Genomic DNA, 12,673 nt, shown 5'->3' with positions numbered 1-12,673 from the left:
AAGCAAATTGGGGTGTGTGAATTTTACAGGATGAATTAATAAATCGTGACTCCTCAGTCACGGGTGATCAGAGGCATAGCTGCCTCCAACAATGGCATCTGCAACTAGTAGATGCTGCCAGCCTTCTCCTCCATGGACCCATCTTATCCCCTTCTCAGGCAAGGCCATCTACGTTGGAGGGCTTCGCAGTCTCCCCACAGCTTACCCGGCTGCTTGTGGACCATCCGGCACACGCCTTTCCCTTGCTGGTTCCTGTACACAGGCTTGACGCACACTTTGTTGGTGCTGCCCTCCGCCAGGTCCGATAGCAGCACGCTGTGGATCTGCGGAGAGACGCTGAGGAGGGTCGAAGAGCCGGCCTGCCGCCGGCACCTCACCCGGTAGCCCAGGACGCTGCCGTCGGCAGGCTCCCACGAGGCCTTCACGGTGGTGGGGCTCAAGTCTTCGAAGCGCAGGTGCTTTATCCTGGAGTTCTCTGCTCAGCAGGAAGAAAGAGAGCATAAAGACAGTGGATTTCTATCAGCAAATGTCAACAGAAATAACTATATGCTATTGGCAGCCTGGTTCCCAAAGCTCCACCCCTTCTCATGAACCACACCCATTTTGCCGTGGGACAAGCAGATCTGTCAATACCAACAACAACAACAATTATTAATAATTTATTTATATCCCACCCATCTGGCTGGGTTTCCCCAGTCACTGTGGGCGGCTCCCAACAGAATATTAAAAACACGATAAAAATTAAAAACTTCCCTAAACAGGGCTGCCTTCAGATATCTTCTAAAAGTCAGATAGTTGTTTATTTCCTTGACATCTGATGGGAGGGCGTTCCACAGGGCGGGTGCCACTACTGAGAAGGCCCTCTGCCTGGTTCCCTGTAACCTCACTTCTCTCAGGGAGGGAACTTTCAGAAGGCCCTCGGAGCTGGACCTCAGTGTCCGGGCCGAACAATGGGGGTGGAGATGCTCCTTCAGGTATACTGGGCCGAGGCCATTTAGGGCTTTAGAGGTCAACACCAGCACTTTGAATTGTGCTCAGAAACATACTGGAAGCCAATGTAGGCCTTTCAGGACTGGTGTTATATGGCCTTGGTGGCCACATATTAGACAGAACACGTTGGGCTATTTTGGAAAGGGGAAAATCCACATTTCTTCAGCATCTTGAGACACATTCCCTTTTGGTTTGGGGCCTCCGAGCCTATAGAAAATGCACCTGTGCCACCAGTTTAATTCATCAGCACTACCCTTCCTCCCTTGTCTCCAAATTTTGTCCCTGTGGAGGGCGTGGGTACCGCCTCACCTTCTGCCGTGCATGCCTTGGCCGACAGCGCTTTCTCTTTGCCCGATTTATAAATGGCAGACACAGTCACCAAGTAGGTGGTGTTGGCAGTCAGGTCATCCAAGATGGTGGAGTTGAGGCTCCCATCGACCTCCACCAGCTTGACTGCGTTCCCAGGCAGGGGCCCGTAGAGGACCTGATAGGCGGACACGCTGTCCGGGGTGGGGGCCCAGCTGACCCGGATGCTGTGGGGCCTGGAATCTGAGATGAGGACTCTTGCTGGGCTGATGGGCTCTGTGGAGAGAAGGTAGACAGATTGGAAAGGGGGCACTGTCAGAGAATGGTCTGAAGACAAGGACTGGGGAATGAAGACCAGCTTCTCGCTGATGGAGAGCTGACGGGGAAAGAGTCGCCCCCTCCTTGTCCACAGCATGTTCAGAAGCAGAGAGAGAGAGAGAGAGAGAGAGAGAGAGAGAGAGAGAGAGAGAGAGAGAGAGAGAGAGAGAGAAGCTGAATAGCTTAGGAGTTACGCAGACTTCCTATTTCTGGTGGCGGGAAATGGCTGATTCCCACAAGACCGGACCCCAGCCGTGCCAAAATTCAGGTAAAAAGCAGTCGAAAAGGTACATTACACAAACAAATCTGCACTCGACGGATGAAAGGTTATCTGATTTCTCACACGATTGAGGATTGCAGAGCCAGAGACAAAGAAGTTTGGAGATAATTTGAACTTTTTTAATTTAGTTTTTTATTTTTATTGGATTATGATTTGATATGTTAATTGGATGTCTTTTATTGGAAAATTAATAAACGTCCTAACAAAAAGAAGAGAGGAGTTACCCAGTTATGAGATAATGACCAAAGAACCAGAAGGGAGGGAGCAGCTAGTTGAGACGTCTCTTGAGAGAGTGGGGGACCCCCCCCCACTCACCACGGACTTGGTGGTCCGAACGTATAAAAGAGCAAAGGAGTCAGAGGGAGGGAGGAACTTCTCCTTGGTGCCCAAAATGCTGTGGAAGTCGGAAGTCGGATTAGACTAGCCAACTGCCCTATTTGTGGAGAGCTGTGTATTTGTGCTCGCAACATGATGCTGCAACAAAAGGATGCGGGTGGTGCTGTGGGTTAAACCACAGAGCCTAGGACTTGCCGATCAGAAGGTCGGCGGTTTGAATCCCTGCGACGGGGTGAGCTCCCGTTGCTCGGTCCCTGCTCCTGCCAACCTAGCAGTTCGAAAGCACCTCAAAGTGCAAGTAGATAAATAGGTACCGCTCTGGCGGGAAGGTAAACGGCGTTTCTGTGCGCTGCTCTGGTTCACCAGAAGAGGCTTAGTCATGCTGGCCACATGACTCGGAAGCTATACGCCGGCTCCCTCGGCCAATAAAGCGAGATGAGCGCCGCAACCCCAGAGTCGGTCACAACTGGACCTAATGATCAGGGGTCCCTTTACTTTTTTAAAGCCTATCTGCGAAGTTATTGAAGGGAGGGGAGGACTCTCCATGCCTGACAGGCACAGACAGATCTGGTGCAAGGCAACTTCTGACACACTCCCTCAGTTAAGATGGGAGCAGGGCAATCATGGCCATATCTGTGGTATCAATTGAATAAGGTTTTATTCCGAACAACAAAAACATCAACAACAACAACAGAAGGAGGGCTCAAACCTCGGCCATTCCCTGCCTATTGTTCTCAGCATCTGTCTTGTCTCGAGAGACAATGGAGTGCGCCTCCGGGGGTGAAGTCAAACCTGTATTAGTGACCCCAGCAGGGTGCAAGCCTGGGCAGTGTAAGGGGCTCCCGGGCTGCCCAGAAAACAAGCCTTTCCCCTCAGTCTCAGTGATGTAGACCAAAGGAAAGCAGAGTAACGTTTGCCACCTGCTTGGCTGGAATGAGGTATACACTCTGGGCGGAATGAGCCACCCAGAGTGGTTGGGGAGGCCCGGCCAGATGGGCAAGGTATAAGTAATAAATTACTATTATTATTATTATTATTATTATTATTATTATTATTATTATTATTATTATTATTACAGTGGTACCTCGGGTTACATATGCTTCAGGTTGCATACACTTCAGGTTACAGACTCTGCTAACCCAGAAATATTACCTCAGGTTAAGAACTTTGCTTCAGGATGAGAACAGAAATCATGCAGCAGCAGTGGGAGGCCCCATTAGCTAAAGTGGTGCTTCAGGTTAAGAACTGTTTCAGGTTAAGTACAGACCTCCAGAACAAATTACCGGTAAGTACTTAACCCGAGGTACCACTGTATCATACAAGGCACCATCCAACCATCTTAGGGACTCCACTCTGGATTTGTGTAAGGTTTACTCTTAGCCTTTTCTTCTCCCAAAGATATCTCGCAAGGCAGTGGAGGTTTAGAACCTGAGTCTTCCTTCTCTCAGATGGGCTCCCTTCCCAGGTTGATGAGCCCCATCTGCCCTTCACTTCCCTCTACAGCAGCCTTTCTCAACCTGTGGGTCCCCAGATGTTCTTGAACTACAACTCCCATCACCCCTAGCTAGCAAGGCCAGAGGTCAGGGATGATGGGAGTTGTAGTCCAACAACATCTGGGGGACCCACACGTTGAGAACCGCTGCTCTACAGCATGTGCAGAAAAGGCCTTCTTGTCCGTTGGACCCAATATTGGTCTTGTCTGCTGCCACAGCCTGTCTTCTCACACAGGCGAGATCTCTAACTCAGGGAATCTATGACATTGTAGAATATGAACCAGCAGCAAGGACTCCTGATATTGGGGTTCCTGTGACAACTTTTCAGCAGTTGCCTTCTTGGTAGTAGTGCCCTCCCTGTGGAATGCCCTACCATCAGATGTCAAGGAGATTAAGAACTACACAACTTTCAGAAGACACCTGAAGGCAACCCTGTATCGGGAAGTTTTCAATGTTGATGTTTAATTATGTTTTTGTACATGTTGGTAGCTGCCCCAGAGTGGCTGGGGGAAAACCAGCCAGATAGCGGGATATGATTAATAAATTTATTATTATTATTAATTTATTTCCCAAACTAGGTATAAATGAAAGTTGAGGCAGATCATAGCCATTGTGGCTGGCTGCCACCAACAGCCTCCTCCTCCTCCGTGAATTTCTCTATCCCTCTTTTAATGCCATCCAAAAGTTATAGACCTTCGCTGCCTCTCATGGCAGCAAATTCCATACTTAGGTTATTGGCTGCATGAAGAAGTCCTTCCTTTTATCTATCCCAGCTGTGACATAAGCGAACAAAGTGTAAGAGCTGCTCCAAAGTGGAATGGCACTAGCATCGCATAATAACCCCCTTAAGAGCAGTTTCCAACACAATGCGGAGACTGAGCTGTGCCAAGCCTCATCTCACCATCTGCTTCCTGGGTTTTTTTCCCTACTGAGAGGAGTTTCACCAATGGCAAGAATTAGGTGCCTGACGTGAAAACCTGCTTATTCTGGTAGAAGCAGAGGTAATAATTTCTCGGCCCTTAAAATCCTGGAGCTGTCATTGCAGTGAATGAAAGGAAAACATGATGAATCGCTTCCACATCTATTGCATGGGTCAGCAAATCTTGGGAAGGATGAATTGATTTATTTTTTTTAATCCCATAGGAACATTGGAAGGCCCTTATGTCCCATCAGATAATGTGACCATCTAGTTTTGGGGAAGGAGGAAACCTCATGTCAAACCAAATGTGTCCTACCAGGCTTCTCTGAGTAGCCCTTGAAAATCTCCCCAGACTGCACACACTCACTGATCCTCTTTTGCCCCTACTAGAGTATTTTTACCTGGCTAGAATGTATCCTTGAACTCTGACAATTTTTTATTCATTACTATTTATTCAGAGTTAAAGCTATGGTTTTCCCAGTAGTGATGTATGGAAGTGAGAGGTGGACCATAAAGAAGGCTGATTGCCGAAGAATTTATGCTTTTGAATTATGGTGCTGGAGGAGACTCTTGAGAGTCCCATGGACTGCAAGAAGATCAAACACATCCATTCTGAAGGAAATCAGCCCTGAGTGCTCACTGGAAGGACAGATCGTGAAGCTGAGGCTCCAATACTCTGGCCACCTCATGAGAAGAGAAGACTCCCTGGAAAAGACCCTGATGTTGGGAAAGATGGAGGGCACAAGGAGAAGGGGACGACAGAGGACGAGATGGTTGGATAGTGTTCTCGAATCTACCAGCATGAGTTTGACCAAACCGCGGGAGGCAGTGGAAGACAGGAGTGCCTGGCATGCTCTGGTCCATGGGGTCACGAAGAGTCGGACACGACTAAACGACTAAATAACAACAACATTTATTCAGAGCATTTGAACCCTGCTCTTCAGCCCCAAAGGCTCCCAGGTTGGCTTACATAGGGTGGCCATATAAACAGGAAAATTCCAGTAATGTATGGGGTGGGGTAGGAGCAAAATTGATGCCCAGGGAGAATTTTTAATTTAATAACAAATGTCTGGGATTCCATTTGTTCCCAGGAGGAAGCGCTGTGCAGCGATTGCTTCCTGGTCGTCTCCCAGACGGCGATTTCATAAGTCCGCTCGCCACCCTGCCGTCTGCTGCTGTCGGTCGCCCTAAAATAGCTGAACGACTTTGGACGGTCGCTCAGAAAAGCTGAGCAACTGTGTCTGGATTTTTGACTTCTTGAAATATGGCAGTCCTAGCTGACATGCAATTAAACGAGGCAGACCCTTCCTGCAGACTTACTACCTAAACAACAACAACAACCACCAACAAGGAAGGGAAAAGGGAAGGGAATCAAACATGGGACCAGTTCTTAAGCAGTTGTTCTTCGAAAGACCGCCTTTCATAGTTCAGGGATAGGAGGTAATGCCTAGCTGCCTGGATGGAGGAAAGAAAGGGGTCTCTCTCTGTGTGTAAACCAGCCTACTGTACAAAGGTGAGGTAGGCTAGGCCGAGTGGCAGTGACCAGCAAACTCTGTGGCCGAGTTGGTATTAGAACCCTAGTCTCCCAGGTCCTAGCTGGACACTCTTACTCATGGTTACCAATGTGGGGCGCACGCCCCGCAAGGGGGCAATTTGATTTTTAAGGGGGGCAATTCAAGAATGAGTTATTAACAGTTAATGGCCTTTTAGGCTCCCTCCATGTGGCGCTGTGGGTTAAACCACAGAGCCTAGGACTTGCCGATCAGAAGGTTGGCAGTTCGAATTCCTGCGACGGGGTGAGCTCCCGTTGCTCGGTCCCTGCTCCTGCCAACCTAGCAGTTCGAAAGCACGTCAAAGTGCAAGTAGATAAGTAGGTACCGCTCTGGCGGGAAGGTAAACGGGGTTTCCGTGCGCTGCTCTGATTCGCCAGAAGTGGCTTAGTCATGCTGGCCACATGACTTGGAAGCTGTACATTGGCTCCCTCAGCCAAAAAAACGAGATGAGTGCCGCAACCCCAGAGCCGGCCATGTCTGGACCTAATGGTCAGGGGTCCCTTTACCTTTACCATATGAATAGGAGTTCACTTTTTGAATAAGAAGAATATATATCGGGGGGATGGGTGCATCAGGATTTTAGAGATGCTTAGGAGGGACATGGCCAAAAAAAGGTTGGGAACCACTGCTCTAACCATTATGCCACACTGCACGACCACAGTGAAGATAGACAGAAGAACAAGGAGCCAAGCAGTAAAAATGGCCAGAGAACTTCGGCCTCTCAGTTGGCCGCTGGCTCAGTTAGGATGGCTTTCCATTGTGCCCACCCCCTCCAGACCTTCTTTGTCTTACCTTCCAAGGTGGTGACCCTGGTGGTTTGGGGTGGCATGTATCTCTCGTTGGACTCGGGAATGAGGGCGACCTCATACGTGGTTTGGGGCACCAGGTTGCTCACCAGGAAGCTGGTGTGGTCACCTGTCAGCTGCTTGGTCAGTTTCCGCCTGGGGTCTCCGGTCGGGGCATACTCCAGGACATAATAACCCGTCTCGCGTGTCAAAAACTTGGGCCAAATAAGGCGGAAGCTGCTTGTTGAGATATCAGTCGCACGTAGACGCTTGGCTTGGATGACACCTGGAGTGGAGAAAGGCACAGTGATTCATTGATCAATGTTTTTTCTTAGGTAGGGAAGGGTGAATATATCCATTCCAGTTTCTCTGGGTTAGACATGTCCATGAAATGATTTACGGTGGTACCTCGGGTTACATATGCTTCAGGTTACATACGCTTCAGGTTACAGACTCAGCTAATCCAGAAATAGTACCTTGGGTTAAGAACTTTGCTTCAGGATGAGAACAGAAATCGTGCAGCGGCGGCGCAGCGGCAGCAGGAAGCCCCATTAGCTAAAGTGGTGCTTCAGGTTAAGAACAGTTTCTGGAACGAATTAAGTTCTTAACCAGAGGTACCACTGTATTTTCCTATCTAGACGATTTACACACTGCTTCTGTTTAAACAAAACTCTGAGCAGTTTGCAACATAGGCTAAGGTATCTTAAATAAACAGCAAACATCCAAAAATATCAGATGGTTTCTACATTTCGTGAAGCACAATTAAGTACAGTACAGCATCTTCTTTAGTACAAAAAGAAACATTGCATGTAAGAATCGGCTGCGAAAGCAAGGGAAATTCATGGCAAACAAGGAAAGAAAACAGCCTCAAAACAAGCTGTAAAATGTGACAAATGAAAATCAACAGGAGAGTATTGAAATAATATGATTAGACAACTAGGCAAAAGAAAACCGACTTGCTCCTCTCAGACACCATTTGTTCAACCAATTAACTGTGCCATTAAACCAGTGGTTCTCAAAGGAGAGGATGGAAAGTGTGGTGGAAAATTTGAAGGACAATCAAAGAAACTTTTAAACATTTCAGGGTTACTACACTGATACTATAGTATCAAAATAATCTTGTTTGGATTTACAACCAGAAACAGCACCCACACATTGGCTATTCTTCTGCAGTTTCCCATGATATATTGTTGCGAACAGGGATTTTCAAACTGACAGGTATCAAGGAAATAAGCAACTATCTGACTTTTAGAAGACTTCTGAAGGCAGCTCTGTATAGGGAAGTTTTCAAGGTTTGATGTTTTACTTTGGTTTATAATTTGTTGGGAGCCGGCTGGGGCAACAGCCAGGTGGGTGGCATGCAATTAATAAATTATTATACTTATTACTACTATTATTAAGATCAGAAAAGAGAAAGGTTTCCTTCTGTTGATGAGGAGATGTTTGTCTCAAATTAGACCTAATATAAATGAAATTACCCAGCAAAATAAGCTCACACCTCTCCTTGAGTTTGTATACATACTAAAGTGCACATGTAAGAGGCTTGCTTATAATTATATTTTGGGAATGATTTGTGTTCTTATGTAACTTAATTGCTTTATACTTTATCGATGTCCCATATCGACTACATATTGTAAAGTACTGTAGTTGTATTCTGTTATAAATCAAGCACTGCTGGGAGTCGTTTCTTTTTGTTTTCCAATGTATTTCTTATCAATAAAATTTTTTATTCTTAAAGTGTGACCCAGAGGAAAAAAAGTTGGAGATCCACTGCATTAAAGAAACCAATTCAATTACATTTCCAGACCCCGATATAGCAATGAACTTCAGAAGGTCCGCTCTGAATAGGACTAGTGCTGCAGACAGCCCCACAACTTGATATTATATTTAGATTAAAAGTACTTATTAAGTAAAAGGAGAGGCTAAGGTGAGTCAAACATGCCCCCCCCCAAGTGTGTTTCTGCTCTCTGCATCTCTCCTCCAAGACCAGCAGGTGGAAGCAGAGACAACATTATCTACATCAGTGTGAGCAATTTGAAGGTTAGAAATTAGCGGGTCTTGCCAAAGAAGGATAGAACTTTCTTTATGCATGCTACAACAGCAGCAAGAATACTTATTGCAAAGCACTGGAAGACACAAGATCTACCCACCCGGGAAGAATGGCAGATGAAGTTGATGGACTACATGGAACTGGCGGAAATGACTGGCAGAATCCGAGACCAGGGAAAGGGGCGGTGGAAGAAGATTGGAAGAAATTTAAAGATTATTTACAGAAACATTGTAAAATTAATGAATGTTAGAAGGATGTTGGAATGAAGTTATATGGCTTTAGCAGAAATGTTATAAAGAATTAAGTAAAAACAGATTGTTAATGGGCTAAAGGGGGAAAAGTAAGGTTAGATTGTGTCAAGACAAATTATAGGACAAAAACTGAGAAAGATGGAAAGGATTTGCTGAAATAGCTAACTGAACTAGAATACAAAAAAGGGAGGTGTGAGGAGGTCAATGAAACAAGTAAATGAAAGATAAGTTATGGGAATATTTGATGTGTTTTTAATTGTTTCTGTTTTTGTTTTTGTTTTGTTAAGTAGTGTTTTCTGTCCCCCCCTTTATTGTAATGAATTGTTTTGTTTTGTTTAACTTTGTTTTTTCTTTTTTTCTTTCTGTAATCCTTAAACCTTTAATAAATATTACTTTAAAAAAAGAAAAGAAATTGGTGGGTCTCTTCCCTTCTTATTAGGGAGAGAATGCCCAATATGCAAATTCAACAAATGAAATAAAAATAAATAAACGCCTGGGGATATTCCAGGGGGCAGGGTTTGCAGATCTTAAGCTTGGGCCCAAGAATTGGATTTTAGGGACTATTCTTGGGGCTGTGAGCTACTCCTAAATCACTGCCATTTCAGTCTCGGGTCTAGGATAGGTTTGAAGAAGAAGAGGAGTTTGGATTTGATATCCCGCTTTATCACTACCCGAAGGAGTCTCAAAGCAGCTAACATTCTCCTTTCCCTTCCTCCCCCACAACAAACACTCTGTGAGGTGAGTGGGGCTGAGAGACTTCAGAGAAGTGTGACTGGCCCAAGGTCACCCAGCAGCTGCATGTGGAGGAGCGGGGAATCGAACCCGGTTCACCAGATTACAAGTCCACCGTCCTTAACCACTACACTACACTACACTGGGTTGGGGAGCCAGTGGTCCTCCAGATGTTCCTGGACTCCAACTCCCAGCATCCCTCTGGCCTTGGACCTCGATAGCAGGGGCTGATGGGGAACAGCAGCTCAGCAACATCTGGAGGGTTAGATGTTCCCAACTCCTGGAGTGAACGGCCAGATGTTCATCCTTGGCTCCTATTCAATTGCATGAACATCTCCCTGTAGATCCAAGCAAGACCTTGATTTACCCCCAGGTTAAATCCCTTCCTGGTTATGAGGGCGGCACCAGGAGAGTCCAGCAAACCAGACTTTAATGTGACAAAAAGGTCGGCTGACATCAGTGCGACACCAGCTGATTGACAGGTGGGCAGCCCAGCACCCACCAGTGACACTCGGCCTTCAAGAGGTGGGGTGGGAGAGAAAAGGACCTGATCTGCAGGGGTGAAAAAGGTCCCTCACTCGTTTTAGGTGGCGATGGGATGTTCCATTCCGTGTAGACCCATTTGAATGAATGGAGCTCTGTTAGGCATGCCGATTCACTTCAATGGGTCTACTTTGGGAAGGTCTAGCATTGGATACAACAAAGCAATGTTTATTACACCATACGTTGTAAGGCAGCCCTGCCATAGTGGCAGGTGGGATGTCTTTCTTATTCTGCTGAATGGAGACCGAGTTTCATGCTTCAAACTCCTGCCCTATGGTGCCCCTTAAAGGACATATTCTGTTCACCCCACCCCCGATAGCTGCCAGGCTCCTAAGCAGGCCTGTTGATGGCTGTCAGTGAAAGAGGGAAATCGATAAGAGGGAGGAAGGGGCTTGCTGCAGGTCTGGAGGAAACTTTAAGTCTGCTTTGCCTTCAGTTAAAAAATAAAAATCAGGCACCAGGCAGGCCAGGGGCGTGTGAGCTCCTTGTGTTTGGCCCGGCCAGTTTTCTGCTTGCTACTGTACAGAGACAGGCTCCAGCCCATCCCAAGCCAGGCCCTGCCAAGGCACGGAAAGCTCTCCAGCACGCTCGGCAGGCCTTGAAACTGTACAGACATTACCCCAGAGGGCCGCCAGGTTGCTAGAACTGCGCAGGATCACGTCGCTCCCCGCCCAAAGTGTCCAGACAGATGCAAGCCCTCTGACAAACTTGAGAACGTTGAAAGCTTCATTCATTTCCGTAGCTGAGATTTGGAAATCGGATCTTAATGGCTTCCTAGCTAGCTGTAGGCGATGCATAAATTCTCCCTGTCCCTCTCCTCTCTCTTAGCCTCGGTCCTCCCATCTGCAAAATGGGTACACCCACATTGTGGTTGCATTGCAGATGAGAGTCAACTGCCTACAGGCAAATAAATGCAGGTTGCTCAGTTAAAGTGGGTTTGGTGCTCTTGTGCAAAAAAGATCAAAATAAAAAAATGCTTTGGGTGGGTGGGTGGGTGGGGAATCGCCTTATTTTTTGTTGGAAGGGATGTATCAGGGAATTGCAATGAAAAGTGTGGAAGTGGTAGATGGGGCCAGAGGCAATAGGGAACGGAGCGATGAATATAAGTTTTTAATAGGCTAGTTTCTAAACACACCCTTCTCTATCCTTTGTCCAGACAAGCAAGAGGCATGATCAGAGTTCAAGCATGCATTCCAGTTAAGCAAAAACACCCAAGGAGGGTGCTGAGCCAGACCACTGAAGAGTGTGGCTTGGGGAGAGTCCCGATGGCCGGATTTGGCCCCTCAGACTGAGGCTCACCATAATTCAAAAGCAGCATAATGCTTTTGGATTATGGTGCTGGAGGAGACTCTTGAGAGTCCCATGGACTGCAAGAAGATCAAATCTATCCGTTCTTAAGGAAATCAGCCCTGAATGATCACTGGAAGGACAGATCCTGAAGCTGAGGCTCCAATACTTTGGCCACCTCATGAGAAGAGAAGACTCCCTGGAAAGGACCCTGATGTTGGGAAAGATGGAGGGCACAAGGAGAAGGGGACGACAGAGGACGAGATGGTTGGACAGTGTTCTCGAAGCTACCAGCATGAGTTTGACCAAACTGCGGGATGCAGTGGAAGACAGGAGTGCCTGGCGTGCTCTGGTCCAGGGGGTCACGAAGAGTCGGACACGACTAAACAACAACAACAACAACTGAGGTTCCCCACCATTGCCTGATAGCATCCTCGCTCTTTCTGCTTCAAACCCTCATTGTCTTAAAGCTTTCTTGTGCCGTTTCTCCTCTATGAGCTGGTGAGCAGCTCTCTCTCCCTTGAAGTAGCTGTTTCCAAAGCATCTCTTAAAAAACCGAACTCTAGGGCATTTTCTTCTCGACATTCTATTTGGCTTTTAGACTCCCTCCCTCTTGCCGCTGAGTTAATATTGACCCATGCCATGGCTCCTCACCAGCCACGCCCCTCTCTCCAGGCCACACACCCCTCGCCAGCCACACCCATTTTCTCCCCAGGCCACGCCCCCTCGTCAGACACGCTTTGCAACTTCCTTAAGTGTTTTCTCCTGGCTAGAACTCTCATCCTGTCCCTCGCTTGCCTGGCTGAAGAATGAGGAGGAGCGAAGGACCA

At 47.1% G+C, this 12,673-nt stretch overlaps 1 protein-coding gene across 1 annotated transcript in view; it reads right to left on the bottom strand.

The window, feature by feature from the left end:
* VWA1 (von Willebrand factor A domain containing 1) overlaps nucleotides 1-12,673 on the bottom strand; it is a 46,636-nt gene that overhangs the window by 2,011 nt on the left and 31,952 nt on the right. Inside the window, exons 3-5 of the mRNA XM_081923689.1 lie at nucleotides 6,988-7,266; nucleotides 1,300-1,572; nucleotides 206-475 (exon numbers count right to left, since the gene is read on the bottom strand). Of these exons, the coding sequence (XP_081779815.1) occupies nucleotides 206-475; nucleotides 1,300-1,572; nucleotides 6,988-7,266 (822 nt within the window). The remainder of the gene's footprint in view (nucleotides 1-205; nucleotides 476-1,299; nucleotides 1,573-6,987; nucleotides 7,267-12,673) is intronic.

The sequence above is a fragment of the Podarcis melisellensis genome, assembly GCF_964234715.1.
Source record: "Podarcis melisellensis genome assembly, chromosome: 8".
NCBI lineage: Eukaryota > Metazoa > Chordata > Lepidosauria > Squamata > Lacertidae > Podarcis > Podarcis melisellensis.
This window is presented reverse-complemented; position numbering and strand designations above follow the sequence as displayed.